General features: G+C 31.9%; 2 protein-coding genes and 1 non-coding gene across 4 annotated transcripts; all 3 read left to right on the forward strand.

Annotated features, from left to right (window-relative positions):
• Positions 1 to 9,004: 9,004 nt before the first annotated feature.
• LOC110665167 (uncharacterized) lies at positions 9,005 to 12,731 on the forward strand. Of its 2 annotated transcripts, XM_021825182.2 has the most exons (8): positions 9,005 to 9,156; positions 9,253 to 9,334; positions 9,413 to 9,480; positions 9,579 to 9,676; positions 10,286 to 10,422; positions 10,601 to 10,668; positions 11,982 to 12,045; positions 12,406 to 12,731. In XM_021825182.2, the coding sequence occupies exons 1-8, from the start codon at positions 9,146 to 9,148 to the stop codon at positions 12,421 to 12,423; spliced, it is 546 nt and encodes a 181-aa protein (XP_021680874.2). In that variant the 5' UTR covers positions 9,005 to 9,145; the 3' UTR covers positions 12,424 to 12,731. The 2 variants fall into 2 exon arrangements, with proteins under 2 accessions (XP_021680874.2, XP_058002853.1); XM_058146870.1 differs by lacking the exon at positions 11,982 to 12,045.
• Positions 12,732 to 13,379: 648 nt separating this feature from the next.
• On the forward strand, positions 13,380 to 15,539 carry LOC110666149 (60S ribosomal protein L18-2). The gene is made up of 5 exons (XM_021826544.2): positions 13,380 to 13,543; positions 13,641 to 13,730; positions 13,811 to 13,939; positions 14,057 to 14,239; positions 15,062 to 15,539. The coding sequence occupies exons 1-5, from the start codon at positions 13,541 to 13,543 to the stop codon at positions 15,218 to 15,220; spliced, it is 564 nt and encodes a 187-aa protein (XP_021682236.1). The 5' UTR covers positions 13,380 to 13,540; the 3' UTR covers positions 15,221 to 15,539.
• On the forward strand, positions 14,470 to 14,553 carry LOC131180480 (small nucleolar RNA SNORD25). Its single transcript, XR_009149248.1, has one exon. It is a non-coding gene; the product is annotated as a small nucleolar RNA SNORD25 (small nucleolar RNA).
• Positions 15,540 to 16,922: the final 1,383 nt, after the last annotated feature.

Below are 16,922 nucleotides of genomic sequence, written 5' to 3' on the forward strand. Positions count from 1 at the left end.
TTGAATTGTTGAAAGTTTATTTGTATATGTTTGAAATGGCAATAAATGTTTAGTAAATTGTTAAAATAAGTTTTGAAATCACAGTGTCATGACCATATATTTGAACACGTCACTAGCATGACTAGTGGGGGAAATTAGTTTCGAATTTTGATTCATTCTCTGGCTGAAGTGTTGAGGTGTGTGCTAGTAGAAGAAGAAAAAGAATGGGTTCCCATATATTTGAGCTAGCTAGCCTTGTGATGTGACTTCTCCTTAGCCTCTGGCTATTGAGATTATATTTGTTTCGAATGGCATGATATAACTGTGTGTTTTTATGAAATTTGTTTTGAGACTTTTGCAATGAAATTATTTGGATTAAAATATTATAAATCATGTTTTGAATTTATATTTCATGTTCAGTTTAATTTTTGAATAAATATGATTTAAATTCCGCATAAAGATTATTTTAGTATGTTGTGCATCACTGAGTCCTAGTACTCAGCGATAGCTGTTATTGCTGTCGCAGATATAGAGATTAGAGGAGTAGCAGAGTGAGCTGCTGAGGATTGAGGAGCTACCTTCTCTGAAGTCTATCAGGTATATTTTATACCCTGAATGTAAAAACTATTTTGATGTATGTAAATGTATGTAACTGTATGGACATGTAAAATTGGTTATAAGCAGTTGTATAAAGTGGTACAAAGTTGTATAGAGTTGTATAAAGCTTGTAATAAATTTTAGTTTGAATTTCTCTTAATGTAAATTTTTGTAATGATGTATATAAATTATTTTATCTTTAATGAAATATGAATGGAAGTATTTTGTTTTAATTTGAATGAAATTAATTGGTAGTATTTTGATGATTATTGAATTTTGAAAATTGAGAAATGATATTGAAATTGTTTAGGATAGTTGTGAAATTGATGAAGTTGTTGAGATAAATTTTTGGAAGTGTTTTTTACAGGTATTTGAAGAACTATTTTCTCAAAATATAGATGGTACTCTGCTGAAATTTTTATAAAATTTATGGAAAAATAAAATGGGATAAAAATTTTTACTAGTTTTAAATCTTCGAATAAATGATTTTAATACCTATTAGAAAATGCTCACCACTTATAAAACTAAGAAAATTGTTTTAAAATCCCTTGTAAGTTACTTAATGAGTTATCGGTAGGTGAAGTTCGGTAATTCATTAGGTATTTTACGGGATCATATTATGCCTTACAAAGGAGTAAAGTGTGACAAGTCTTCTATAATTTCATTTAGTAATACAGAGTATGTGACTAAAAACATCTAATTTAATCAAATGATTAAAAATTTTGATGAACCATGAATGTCTAAATGAAGTTTGGAAATTTTTAATGGTATTAATAAATTTACCAAATGAAGTTGTTGAACAGGTGGGCTCTACAGGATTTTAAGAAGACTTCACCGGCGATGAATTGCTAAAAGCTTCCAATTAAGCAAAACTCGTGGACCTTTGAAGAACTCTTATCCCCAGCTAATCTTTCTAGTTTCACTGATCCCATGAGAAGAATCCAACTGGTTATGATTTGATTTCCATGTATTGAAAGGATCAATTTGTATTCACCACTCAAGCCTTGAACACTTGATTAATCAACATTGCCAAAAATGGTAACCAACAGAAATACACATGTTTATCATATGAAAATTGTCTTATTTTTTTTTACCTAACTTCAAAATCCATTTAAAATCTATTTAATTGGTTATTAAGTAAATAATCAAATATTTGTCTCCAATCTATATAATTAAAGATATAAACCTAATAATGACATCATTTTTTTCCTTTTAAAAAATTATAATTAATATTAAGTTAATAATCAAATGTTTATCTCGCAATATATATAATTAAAAAAAATAAATTTTAACCAATAAGTTTTAACTTAGAGATTTAAAAAATTATAATTAATATTAAGTTAATAATTGAATGTTTATCTCGCAATACATATAATTAAAAAAATAAAATTTAATCAATAAGTTTTAACTTAGAGATATACAAAAATGACAACTGATCAAATATTTTTGAATATCCAATTTGATTAAACTCCTAATAATATTATGCTTAATTCGAGATAATTTTTGTGAGTATTATATCTATTATTATCTCTAATGGTAGTGGAATCATTTCCAAAAATATGAGGTTTTAAATTTGAACTCTAGTAGAAGCCAATGTATATATATATATATATATATATATATATATAAAAGAAATTTATAAAAATTAAAAATAATACAGAAAAACACTTGAAGAATCTTGCCATGTAGACTCCTGAATGCATTAATCGTGTTAACAATCAAGCATATTAATGCAGGAATAAGGATGCACAATAATCAATTACAATGTTAAACTCAATCATGGATATTGGTTTTAGAGAGTAGATGAACATAAATAATTGAGAGAAAAAAAGGAGGGACCCAATCATTCCATAATCCTGCTTCTCCTTTACCTAAAATTAACCACGAAGCCACTTGTTCAATATCCCTTTTTTTATTTCTTTCTTTTTTTTCTTTTTCTTTTTCTTTTTTTCTTTCATTTATAGATTTGTGAGCTTGTGCATGGGTCTTCTATGTCTCCATACACTGCAGAAGATATATATATATATTTGAGAAAACTTTTGCGGTTATATCCATAAATGGTGTCCACTGTCCAGCACTACTTCTTGGTTAGTTCTTATTACTTCCCTCAACGTGAACCGTCTTTTGATCACAAGTATCGATAATGCATTGTTAGGTGCAAAATTTGTGGATGATGAGTAAGCACCTGCTTCAAGAAACCAAGAAAGAGTTCTCATATATATATATATATATATATATATATATATATATATATTATAGACTATTTTAAAATTGTGGCTAAGGTTCTATTTTTCAATTCCCTCAAGAAATAACCTAAATGTGCATTAAAAAAAGATATATATTTAAACAATTGTACTTAGTTGTATTGGCTTTTGCCTGTAACATGCACGATTAATGGATAAGAGCTAATGCTCATCTTGTCGTTTCGTGGATAGGCTCCATCATGTTTGTTTTTACTTGTAACCATTAATTATGTACACACTTTCCAAACTCATTGATACGGTTAATGGAGAATTTTCTTAGATTTGAAGACGGAGTGGATTCACTAGATTTATGGGGTTCAATCTCTATTTAATTATATCAATAAAAAATTAAAAAATATAAATATAATAATATTTATGAAATTCTATAAAAGATACACGATTCATAGCTACGCTAATATCTTTGCATCATCTGGGAGTGAATGACATTCTCTCTGATTATTGCAAGCTTTTAATGAAAATATTGGCAAGCTAAGACCAACAGGAAGCATGATGAACAAAAATTTTCGTCCCATTACACCCCCTCATGAACAACAACATAAAGATCAATTTTCAAATGCTTTGTTTAGATTGAGATTTCAAATCTTATTAATTATCTCTCTTATAGTAAACTGATATATAAATTTTATTGTAATTTTTTAAAAAATTTAATAATATATTTTAATTCTGAATTAGAGAAGTTTTCCCTCACTTAAATTTTTTTTAACAAAAAAAATCAAATTAAAAGGAAAATAGGAAAAAAAAAGTTCATATTAAGATATTTACTTGTTATTTCATTCAAGTAAATAAAAATCAGTTTTGTTATATATATTCAATAACCAAAAGTGACAAGGACGGCTCTTTAAAAGAAATCCATTCAAGATGTGCACGTATGCATATTTAAACTCTTGATATTTTAAGCATTTTAATTTTTAATTTAAAAAAAGAAACTTATTTTTTTAGAAAAGGTATATGTACTATGCATGCCTCCTTTTCTCAGAAAAATCTAAAGCATCTTCGTCATTATGCTGCTCTCGAATTTTCATGCACTGCTTATATTCTTGGTATCCATCTCTCCTTTAAGCTTCTTAACTAGAGATCCTATTGGAAGTACGAGATTCATCAAAACATTAACTAGGACAACTTGAAAAGGTAAGCACGGCTGAATGGCTGATTGAATAAATGTATAAGAAAATATTTATTATTTTCATACTCTTATTTTATTTAATTTTTTCTATTATAAATTTAATATATAAAATATATAACAAAATTTACTCATATTTACGTCTTAAATTTATAATTAATCAAATTTAATCAAGAATTTTCTGCTTTATCCACGCTTAACGTTATTGTTTTTATTTGAGAAAAACTTCTGTACTTTAATCCATAAATGGTGTCCAGCATTTCTTGCTTAGTCGTGGCGTATGAATAATATATATATTCATCGAGACCCGAGAGATTTCTTTTAATCTCAATCACTAATCATGCGGGGTTAGGCGCAAAATCTCTGTGGATGATGAGTAAGAACCCCTATAATAATATCATTAAACTAATTATACGAATGCTTAAACACAGACAATTTTAAAATGGTGGATAAAGTTCGGATTTTTCGTCAGTTCGCTTTAGAAATCTTTTGTTTGTTAAATATGAAGTTGCTTCATAATTTTCTCAGTTCTGAAATCCGAACTATGCTTACCCATTTTTTTAATTACTGAAGTACAAAGAGAAGATCGATCTTGCATTACAAGGATCCTGAAAGAGCTTCACATTAGAAATTAAATAAGAACATTACAAAAAGGAATTTTAGATAGCCAATCTGCTGAATCGTTGTCAGTTCTATACTAATTAATCCACTTTACATCAGATTCTACAAATAAGCTGATGATCAGGCTTTTCTTTTCTTAGTTTATATATATATAGCTTCTGAGAGGAAAATTACTGCACTGCATGTAATTTCAGAATCTGAACAACATATATGCTTGCCTTTATAAATGAATTTTCATGGCCTCTGATGCAATCAGGTTCTATGTATCTTTTCTTTTACACAGATATATTACACTTTGATGTGCCCTAAATCCTTGGCTATGGTGAGTAAGCCTAATAATATTCATGGGAATTAATGATGAATCAGGTTCTATGTATATTTAATTAATTTCTTCTAATTATATTCTTTGATATATTTACTTTAAGTGCTTGTGTTATGTGAGCCTAATATTCTTAGTTAGGTGCTTTATTTCAACCTCTCTTATTCCATGTTATATAAATCACGAAGCAGATTCAGTTTCTTGGTACAGCATATGCAATGTTAAAATCCCATATTAGAGGAAAAGAACCTAATAAAAGTCAGAAGTTTGCTTGGATTCCAATGCAGAAAGAGAAAGGTTTCTTTTAAAATAAATCATTTACAACTACAGAAGTTAATTAAAATTTCATGTAATTATATTTAATTATTATTTATTTTAAAATATTTTTTTATTTTAAATATAAAAATTGATTAAAATAGATTAATTAAATTAATTTCTTATAAAATTTTAATTATTAAATTTAATTATTTGTCTTAGTTATAATTAATAAATAAAATTATAAATTAGTTTTTAAATTATTAAATTAAACGATCCTTTTAAATAAAATTTTTTAATATATTATGCATGGGAAAGAAAAACTTTAAGTGACTTTTGTTAAAGCATATTATTAAAAGGCGTTCTCACATTATGTTCAACAACAAATATAGCAGGTTTTTGTTTGACACATCTTGAGTTGCGTAATAGCTTTAACCCTTTTTATCATCAAATCAAGTTCTCCACAAAACCAAAAGAATAAAATTTTAATTATCTTCTTTTGGTTTCCTTTAATTCAAAGCTGATAAACACAATGATTGCCCATAAATATATACGTATCATAAAATGTCCATTGATGACCTTCAAAAGCTATTTTCAATTCCTTTATATCCTTGGAGTTTTAATTACTCAAAAAATATATATATATTTTTTTTCATATTTTTTAGGTGAGAAACAAAAGATTATATATTTTTTTAATTATTTGAATTTATTTATCAGGTAAAATAAATCCATTTGGTTTAACATTTAAATATTTAGAAGACAATTTTCAAACCATGAAAATTGATAAATAATACATTAAGGTCTTTATAGACTCAATTTTGTTAAATTTAGAAGGCGTGCTGAGTAAATTACGTATTAATTTACTTTATTCTGAGCTTATATAAATGATTAGATTAACTCTTTAAAAAAAAGTTTGTTGATAAGATAAAATAATGTTATTATTATTATTATTATTATTATTATTATTATTATTATGCTTTATTTTTTTTTTTAAAATTTTTACAATAAATGAATTTTATAATTAATATGAGATTATAATCTACGCATTGTGCTGCCAAGATTCCATCTTTGCCTTTCCGGCTCCACTAATCCTTGCTAATGGAAAATTTTCAAAGAAACGAAACCGACCCATTCAGTCTTGCATGTCTTCTTCGTCATGACTGTTACCTTTTTCTTTTCCATCAATTTCTCATAACATCCAAACACCTCATACTAATTAAAATAATAACTCCCAATCCCAAAACCCTTAATTATATCTATTTTTTTTTTTTTTTTTTTTTTTTTTTTTTTTTTTTTTATGAGTTGGATGTGGGAGAATTGTACAAGCTTAGACCTAAAAACACATGAAATTAAAGTAGGCCCAAGTCATCAAAAACATGGTAAAAGCATGATGCCCATACAATTTTGCTTTGCATAAGACAAGTCCCAAGGCGCATAACCAAAAAACCCTAGCCATGTAGAATGAAAAAGGAGAATCATCCCCACAGCAGCACCATTGGTTGCTATCTTCAACCACCTCAGCGTTCTACTATTTGGAAGAAGAAGGCTTCCATTGATGTAAACAAACCCATTTAGGCAACAAAAACCCCAAGCTATTCAATGAACCTTATCTTTAAGAATAGTAAAGAGGACCCCAAGAACCTTCAAAATTAGTACCATTTCATTGACCAGTGGAGAAGACTAAGATCGACGATATAACCCCACAGATGCCCTTCCTAAAGCTACCATGAGCACCTTCCTGCTACAAGGAAACCTAGAAAAAAGCAATTGCATGCAATAACCCAAAGTAGACCAAGCTCTTGCATGCAATATTACAACAAGGTAGATCGAAAGAATCCCTCTCCAAAATGTCACTGTATTTTACTGCAAAACTTGCTCATTTTATTTATTCACAATTCCACCTAGAGGTGGAGAGGAAAAACCCATTACTAAGACATGGGTTAGAGATGCCTAAATGGGGTACAGGAGGTTGCAAAACGATAAGGGGAGATTGAACCTTAGAAAAAGAGACAACGAAACTATAGAGAAAGTTCTCTCTCAAAGGAAAAATTTTATTTCTATTTGAATTCAATAATTATATTTAGATTTACTTCTTTAAAACCATTATTCTTGGATGACATATGAGAAAGAGTGAATTTTGCCATCTCATCCCTGTCTCATTGATATATAATAAATAGATTTTATTGTCAATTATGGTAGATATATTATAGTTAATAAAATTAAATAATAAAATATATTTTTAAAATAAAATAATATTTTTATATTCAAATAATTTAAAATTACAATACAAAAATAAATTTTTATATTAATATAAAAGTCGATGTAAAAAATCGAGACGAAAAGGCAGGGATTCCTGTCAAATTTAGAGCAAGGACCGATTTTTCATACGGATGCAGTTCTGTAATCTCTATTTCTAAGGCCTATGATTTTCCAGGATTTGCACTTTACAATAAAAAGTAAGCACCGCATAATTCTTTGAGAGAGAGAGAGAAAAAAAAAAAAAAAGGCACTGCAGAATTGAACAGAATGGAATTTATACTTTATTAAGCCAAAGTTAAAGGATTCAGGAATTACTGTCTGATATTATTATCGTTGTTATTTTTTTATCTGAAAAATGAGTTCATTAAGGGATTAAGCAGACTGGATAGTTCACGTTAGGGTTTAATGTCTGTTTGGCATTGAGATAAAAAAAATTGAAACTGTTTTTAAGAAAATAAATATTAATTTATTGTGTGTTTTACACTAAATTCAGAGGCTAAAAACTGCAGCTCCAATTATAACGTTAAATATATACTTCGATGTCATTAAAAAAATAATTTAAAAATTTATTTTGTTATTTTAATATTTTTAGAATTAAAATTTTTTAAATTTAATTTTAAATTAATTTTTTAATATTTTTTAAGTAATATATTTAAAAAAATATATTTTTTCATTAGTAATTCTAACAGTAATTACAAACAAATTCTTAAGAAATTTATGCCCTGTGATCCCATAAAGGAAAGTGGGCAAATTAAACAATCACAAGTGACCCTCAAAATGCATCCACCTTTGGTACCTGGGTTCAGTCACAGTACCATATTGTCTTTGCTTCATATGTGTCCAAACTTTGTATTACTTCTACAACATTCTACAATGTAAAAGATGATGCTTTTGGAAATTTATAGAATGAAAAAGAGAAGGCTAAGGTGGGTTGTGGGGACTCTGTCTCTCTTTCTCTCTCACTTTTCTTTACTGCCACAGGAAAAAGAAAAACAAACCATATCTATCTGTGTATCTGCATATCCTATTTCTCTGCATCTTTTCAGGGTCTACTTGCCAAAAAAAATCTCCCTTCTTTTTCTGTGTCAACTTTAGCTTACTTTTTCAACCTATGCAACCATATCAAAAAAATCAACAACATCAACGCAAAACCCAACCCCAAATCCATAAGCAAATTTCTATTGGAGCCAAGAATTTTGTGCAGTTCCAACAATTCAAGCTTTCGAGCAGAGAATTGGAAAAAAAAAAATTACACATGCTCAGCCTCGCTCTTCTGCTGCATTCACTATGCAATTGTTCTGTAACATTTTGTTGCCGTCTTTCGGCATGCAACGTTTTACTTGGCAAGTCGGCCTGGCCATATATACATTTAGGATCCTTAAACGCTTTAAATGATCAATGGACTTTTGCGGACGAAACCCAATTCAACATTTGACGGGTCGAAATCCCAAAAACATCCTAGTAGCCTGGCCATGTTACTGCCATTAGGCTGGACCGGTATAAACAGTAACACTATCCCAGCCCGGCCCATTGAAACATCTATATTCTATAGTATAGGCCCAATAATTTTATCTCAAAAAATGCGTGGCTTGATATGCACGCAGGGCTAACGTGCGCCTGTATGTACGCTAATTTTAATTCCACTCAAAGCTCCCTGTTAAGAACAGAAGGTTTATAGATCGATACAAACCCTCAGTCATCTTCTTCGTCTTCTACTTCTTCACTTCCAAAATGTTCAAAAAGTAAGTCATCTCTGAACAATTTAGACATTTGATTTAGGGATTTTGCTTTCGATTTTGTGTTGCTGGGCATGCTTTTAACTATATAGTGCCTGTTAGGTTTTCGTATGAAGATGTATCCTCACAGAACCAAGTTAAGGCGTCTGTGCAGCGAAAAATTCGACAGAGTATTGCAGATGAGGTTAGGATTTCTTACTCTAATTTCTTTCTTCTCTTACGTACATTTGAATTGATGCAAAAATTTTCACTTCTAGTGCAGTACCCAGGACTTGAACCTGTTTTGGAAGATTTGCTTCCAAAGAAGTCCCCTTTAATTGTCGCCAAATGGTTTGATTAATTCTCTGTCTCTCTCTATCTTTCTCATTTTTTTTGTAATTGATTTGTTAGTCTCCTGCTTTTTTATTCATTATTTCGGTTCTTTGCAGTCAGAATCATCTGAATCTGGTGATGGTGAACAATGTCCCCCTGTTTTTTAATGTCCGTGATGGGCCTTACATGCCTACCCTACGACTTCTTCATCAATGTAATGCGCTTCTTTGCCAAAATGATTACTTTATCTCATGTATTTAGATAACAGTTCCGGTTGGATGACAAGGAGAAACCATTATGCAATTGTCCTGTAGTATATGGTCTTATATTATGTTCTGGCATTGGGAAGAAAAAAAATTTTCTTAGTAGTCATGGTGATGTATGCTTTCTCAATTAGGCTTCCACGTATCACCGTTTCTCAGTAGTCATGGATTTTATTTAATGCATTTAACTACCATTTTTTACTTGGAGCCTTCTGCATCAGTAGGAATTTGGTGCTATGAACTTCTACGCTATTGTCTAGGATGAGCAACGTAGAAGAGTAAACTTATGGTGGCGACTTATTCTTGAGGAGTTGAAGTTATACATTTCTTCTTGATTTGAGTGTCAGACTACAACATTTGTCTCTGGACTTAGGGCATATGGGATGTTTAAGATACAAAGCCCTTAAAAGTTCATCACTTTTTGTTCATCAATTTATTATTGTTTAACGTAAAGATCTCTTTAATATTGTTCTCTTTTTTTTTTTTTTTTGGTAGTTATACTCTTTAATGTAAATTTTTGCCCCCACGATATCTATTGTTATAAATTAATAGTTTTGCAGATCCAAACATAATGAAAAAGTTACAAGTAGACAGGGGTGCAATAAAATTTGTCCTTGCTGGTGCAAACATAATGTGTCCTGGACTTACATCTCCAGGTGGTGCTTTGAATGAAGAAGTGGAAGCAGAAACTCCTGTGGTATGAATTGTATTCTGTTTTGCTTCGAATATTTCTTGATTGTTAAATTGTTTTCATATTTTAAGGGGGTTTCATTTTTCCTTTTGATATGCTGCCTGAGTAGTTAATGCTGTTCTCTCTTTTTTTTAACCATAAATATTTATATTTATTTCTGATTTGTAGTTTTGAACACTCTCAGGCTATAATGGCTGAAGGAAAACAGCATGCTCTTGCGATTGGCTTTACAAAAATGTCAGCAAAAGACATGTAAGTTATTGTCTAACATATTGTATCATGATATTTTAAATTAAACGTGGTGCCAAACTTTTGGATGTACTTAACTGTGGAAAAGCTGTTTTTCCACTTACCCCGAGAAGAGTGTTGAAACAATTCACGAGCATGACATAATTGTGAAGCAAAGACCTAAAATTATGAATGGGTGGGGATTATTGTCTTTCTAGTCCTTCCTATCCTATATAATTCCGAATGCCATTCAGTATTGAACTGCAATTTTCTAATATATTTCTTCTTGTCACTAGACATGGCCAATGACATTTGGCTTTAAGCACATTCTCCTCTCACACTTGCCTTCATTATTGGGCTAAATATATGGTTAAAAGTTTCTACTATGATGGTAAAATTGAATTCAAAATGTATTTAGCCAGTATATATCAAATATGCTATCACGTGCCATTCAGTCTTGAAGTACTAATATAATATTTCAGGTTGTTGCAAGGCAGTAGAAATGCCATTTGGTTTTAAGGCCATTGTCCTCTTACACTTGCCTTGTTCACTTGCTAACTATATGGCTAAATGGTTCTGTGAAGTCAGCAAAAACAGATAACTGTAAGAGTGGCATTTCACCAAAATGTCTCTCTAATGCCCTTTAAACCTTGTTGAACATTACTTATTGTAAGTAAAATCCAACTGGCGACCATGTTGATCATGCTGTGAACAATTGCAATGCAGTTGGTCACCATTGCATTGCATATGATGTGAACATTAGGAGGGGAATGTTATGAAGCAGGTTTTTAATTCCAGAGAAGAGCAGAAATTAGAGAGAGATAGAGAAAGAAAGGGGAAGGAAAATAGGAGAAGAAGGTAGAAATAGAGAAATAGAACTTAGAGAGAAGAGAATCGAGAGAATTAGAGAGAAGAATTGACTGTAATATTGATATTTCTTGGATAGTCCTCTGTTACAACTCTTTAGTTATTTATACAACATCTCTTCTACTAACTATTCTAGCCAAATATTACAGTTACTTCAACAACTATAACAACAACTATAACAGCTATCACTCATCTCAACTACATCTTCTTATTCTACTCTCTTCACCATATAATTACAGCCCCTTAATCTCCTTATTAGTATTCATAACAGAGAAGATTTGTTTTGAGCATTATGGTCTTTATATGTCAGAACTGCACATTGAGGTTCTTGTTGCTGATGTTTGCAAAATAGACAAGTAGCAATGAGTTTTCTCTCTCATCCCTCTCCTCAACCCCCACCCCTCTTCCTCCTTTTTCTTTTTATGTATTGATTGGCAAAGCAATGAATTAGAATATTTTTTTGTTTACAGAAAGGCAATCAACAAAGGAATTGGGGTAGACAACATGCATTATCTGAATGATGGTCTGTGGAAGGTAGTTCCTTGTGAAATCTTGTGCTTCTAGTTCATCCATGAGCCTTAAAATGTTACCAACTTCCATTTTTATGTTATTCAATTCAATAGTGATAGTTGCTACTAAGATAGGCATTCTTTTATGGAACATTTTATCCTTCAGAATTTAAATTAGTAAAATAGTTTGGCATGAGGAAGCACATTAAATGCCTGTATCCTGTAGTACTTGTTATGCTTGTATTGATGTGTTCCAGATTTTCATGTCACACTTTAGTTCTTTTTCTGATGTAGCTGCGCTTTATATGTTTACTTTTGATTTGACACGATGTGACTGGTAATAGTGGGAAATATGAATTATTAATTAACTAGCTGCATCTTGCAGATGGAGCGTCTAGATTGAAGATTTGCCAAGAGCAACTGCAGTAACATCTAAATTCAAGACAAAGAAAGTTAAGTTTATTGGCATCATGCTTGCACTGCAGCTGTGTCTTGTAGATGTTGCAAAAAGGAGTTGTGTAAATTTTTGTTCGGTTATCTTTATTTGTTTCCCTATAAACATTACAGATATTGTTTTTACCTCAAAGATTTTTCCCTTAATCAGGTTATTATGCCTTTTCCTGTACTTCAGTTTAACTCCCCTTCCAGTGGGTGTTCTGAAATCCAGGATGTTTGCCCAGTTAACTTACTTATGTGATTGGTTTCGATTGATGAGGAGATTGTTTTGATTTAACATTATTTGAAGTAGTGATTATTCTTCGTGCTGCCAAAGCAAAGAGGCTTTTTTTTTTTTTTTTTTTTTTTTTTCAACTGAAATTTTAACTAAAAGTTAAAGCTAATTGGGAGGGGCAATTATTTTTTTGGGCCCTTGTTAGAGATGGCTCTAATAATTTCCTTCCAGAATTTAAGGGGATGGTTTTGTGTTGGCTTCCAAGTTTAGTTGGCCCTAAGTGTATCTCATTCACACATATTATAAAATCCTGAATGATTGATCTATGTCTCGGTTATGAGAAATTATATAGTTTATTTGTGATGGTAAACCAATCATAAAAGGATAAAGAGATGACAAATCAATCATGAAAGGTAGTTATATTTTAAAAATAAAAATTGTTTTTAGGACATAAATAAAATTAAATTTAATAAAATTAAAAATAATTTAATTATTACTCTATAATTTTTTGTCATTTCATGTATGCTTCTAATACATGGAATAGCCTATACATAATATAATTTCTCCAATCCTGACAAGCATGGTTAAGAGGCGGCTGCACCATACAAGAAGAAGGTAAGGCCTATCTGTTTAATAATAAGATCCATCCTTTCAATTGGTGGCTAAAGTTTGGGTTGGAAGCCCATGTTCGGCCCCCAATCAGCCCAAAGATCCAATTGGAATTTCTGGAGGACTCTAACACCGCATTCACAATTCCACCTATAAAAGCCCCTCAAAACCCTAGGCTCATTTTTGTTCCTTCTCCAAACCTCACAGCAGCAGCGACGTGCAGAGCTCTCTTAAAGCAGCAATGGTCCCTCTTCTCCTCTATGCCAACCTATGTATATTATTTGTTGCTTTCTCGGGCTCTGCCTTGTAATTTGATGTGAATTGTTGTTCTCATTTCTCAGGGGATCGATCTGAAAGCAGGAGGTAAGAGCAAGAAGACCAAGCGGACAGCCCCCAAATCCGATGATATCTACCTCAAGCTTCTCGTCAAGGTACACATTTTGAGTCTCCGTATATGTGAATGGCCATTTTATGCTTTCTATGATTGATTGATTGCACGTTTGTTGATCAGCTCTACCGCTTTCTAGTAAGGAGAACCGGAAGTAAGTTCAACGCAGTGATCTTGAAGAGGCTGTTCATGAGCAAGGTGAACAAGCCTCCTCTTTCTCTGTCTAGGCTCATCACCTTCATGAAAGGAAAGGTTAGCTTCTCTTCTTTGTGCAATCTTAATCTATCCATCCATGTACGGTTCACTTTTAGATCTGATCTTGTTTAAATGTTAGACTTATTTGTGTGGTTTTCTTTTTCTAATATACAGGAGAATAAGATTGCAGTGGTTGTGGGGACAGTGACTGATGATATCAGGGTTTATGATGTTCCAGCATTGAAGGTTACTGCATTGAGGTTCACAGAGACAGCAAGAGCCAGGATTGAGAAGGCTGGGGGAGAGTGTCTGACATTTGACCAGCTTGCTTTGAGAGCTCCTTTGGGACAGAACACGGTATATACTCCTTTTCCTTGTTTTTATATGTTTTTGGAAACGTAAGTATTCGATAAATTGTTAGATTTAGTTTTGTTTGTTGGGTTTGATTAAGATCTTTGAATGCTATTTGAATTTTTGTTGTTGTTTTTGGCATTGCCTTGAAACACCCATATTACATTACCTCTCTATAATGTTCTTTGAAAAAAAAAAAAAACTGAAAATTGGGTGTTAATCTAGATGGAAGACTATTGAGCAATGATGAACCTACAGACCTGTAATGATTTGCGGTGATGATCGCAAATTTTTATGAACATCTAAGGGACTGAGTTCTCAATATTACTTCTACGGTCAATGTTCATGTGTGTTACTGTATTGGTAATGTGAGTTTTGATCTGGTGTCAAGTTGATCATGTTGTATGATACTGTTATACATGATTGTTAGTAATTTTTGCTTCCTGACTGGGAATCTGTTAACAGTTTTTTTCAATTTTTCTTCTTGTGACCTATGATGATTTATGAGTGATACAGGTTGGATAATTACTGTTCATTCTCAAGTCCTGAAATTGAAGTTTCCTTGAAATTTGTATTGGTTATTGAGCATCCTATAATAAATTGTGGATTGCAAATTCTCTCATTTGTTTACTGAATAAATAATAGGAAGTTCTGCATGACAATGAATTTTGCTTTTATTTTTCTATTTATCATCATCCTTTGTTGTGAATAATTACAGCATCTTGTGGCAACTATTGTGTCTACTTGTGTACTCGTGCTGAATGAATTATGAGTTTCTTTTTATTGTTTGATAGCTTAGTGTTTCTATATCTTATTATTTTTACGTAGGTTCTCCTAAGAGGTCCAAAGAATGCTCGTGAAGCTGTGAAACATTTTGGCCCAGCTCCTGGTGTGCCACACAGCCATACCAAACCATATGTGAGATCAAAGGGAAGGAAGTTTGAGAGAGCTAGAGGAAGGAGGAACAGCAGGGGATTTAGGGTCTGAGTTGTTTTTACTTATATATTGTGAGGCAGTTGTTTTAAATCTGACTATTGTGTCCCAAATTTTGCTGGACTTTAGGTGCCTTTGGAACTTGTTTATGTTATTTCCCCTTGGGTTAGCAATTACCAGCATGAATTGTTTTACATTTGGCAATCATACTTCATTTTGACACCCTGGTATGCTATGTGTTTTTAGATCTACACTTTTCTGACTTTTTTAAAGTGTGATGGGTAGCTGTTTTCTATGGAATTCAGTCATAAGATCTGTTGAAAATTCTTGCTTTGTTTAACACCTGGAATCAATAGACTTGTATCTCTGCTAAGTTGTGAGATTTAGTTTGTATTTTGGCATTAGTAGTGAATCTCTGCTCAGTTTTGAGAACGTGTTGCTTAACAAAGATTTTTCATCGGGATTCTCAGCAGCTGTCGATAATGAATTTGTTTCTTAGCCAATCGCCTATTTTGTAGAGTGCTATATCTATTGCCTTAGTCTGTGGAAATCCGAGCCTTAAAAGAAATGGTGAATTAGGGTTTCTTTGGTGAATCGATAAATTATGGCAAAATTTCGCCTAAAGCATACATCATATACTCTATGGTGATCGGAAAAATGGGGCCAAGTTGCTGAAGATGGTGGATATGTTGGAGTAACAAGGTGGAAAATAGATGGTAAATTTCACTGGAACTTTCACTGTCACCTCAGTCCATGAGGCTGTGAGTTCCCGGTTCCTGCAATAGCCAGATTGTAACTTTTAACACAAGGTTAATGGAGACATGATTTTTGTAGGTAACAGGATCTCGGGTAGAACATACAATTCCAAAGCTCTGTAGCAGTTCAACCCTCTAGTGAAGCCTTTCTAATTAAAATTTTCCACAGTAAGCAAGGTAGCCGGATTCTCTTGAGAGATTTCAATTGCATTTTCTTTAGGCAAATAATAGGCAACTGGTATTTGAATTTTCCAGAGTTTCTTCAGCAGCTCTGCAGTAGCAACACTTGCTATTTCAGCTTCAATTTCCCCTGGTTCCTGCTGCCAAATTAATTGTTAACTTTTGCAATAGTTGAACACAAAACATTTATTACAACTTCATCTTCAACACACCAAATGCATTAAAAGAATTTCTGAAGTAGCAAACAAAGTTCACTTCTTGGTTAAGTGCTAAAATCTTGTCAAGTTGGGTAATGTAGGAATCATCTGCAAAAGTTCGATTTGGACCTATAAACAGTTGATGGATTACAATTTAACTAGAGCGATTCCAGTCTGGCTCTGGAACCAACTCACCGTGGCCATGTCTACACTGACCATCCAACAGCGGCACTCCACTCATCTGCCACAAGGAACACTTGCGCTACTCCAAGATCAATAAGAGCTACAAGGTGGAGACAGTTATAGCTAATGCTTTAAGCTGAAGCATCACTGTCACTATAGCCCCTAAGATTGGGCAACAGTCCAGGCGAGCTTAAATAAAGAATCTGATGGTGCCAGGAAGAGTTCTGGGAATCGATGGAGCAATGGTATCAGTGGACCTTCCCCTTTCTCAGCTAGGTGCATGTTTTTGTCATTCACATTCACCATTCTATGCAATATACCTTCCATTTCTCTAGCTTCTTGAGAAATAAAAACAAATTAATATATTTTTTAATATTCTTATTTTATTTACTTATAATGCTTCTTCTTGGTCATGATTGCACTTAAACAAGCATTGCAGTT

This window comes from Hevea brasiliensis, chromosome 5 (genome assembly GCF_030052815.1).
Source record: "Hevea brasiliensis isolate MT/VB/25A 57/8 chromosome 5, ASM3005281v1, whole genome shotgun sequence".
In the NCBI taxonomy this organism is placed as follows: domain Eukaryota; kingdom Viridiplantae; phylum Streptophyta; class Magnoliopsida; order Malpighiales; family Euphorbiaceae; genus Hevea; species Hevea brasiliensis.

Coding starts and splice junctions, on each gene's coding strand:
- LOC110665167 (XM_021825182.2), top strand. Junction 9,481..9,578: donor CCTTTAATTGTCGCCAAATG/GTTTGATTAATT, acceptor GGTTCTTTGCAG/TCAGAATCATCTGAATCTGG. Junction 9,677..10,285: donor CCTACGACTTCTTCATCAAT/GTAATGCGCTTC, acceptor ATAGTTTTGCAG/ATCCAAACATAATGAAAAAG.
- LOC110666149 (XM_021826544.2), top strand. Junction 13,731..13,810: donor ACCTCAAGCTTCTCGTCAAG/GTACACATTTTG, acceptor TTTGTTGATCAG/CTCTACCGCTTTCTAGTAAG. Junction 13,940..14,056: donor TCACCTTCATGAAAGGAAAG/GTTAGCTTCTCT, acceptor TCTAATATACAG/GAGAATAAGATTGCAGTGGT.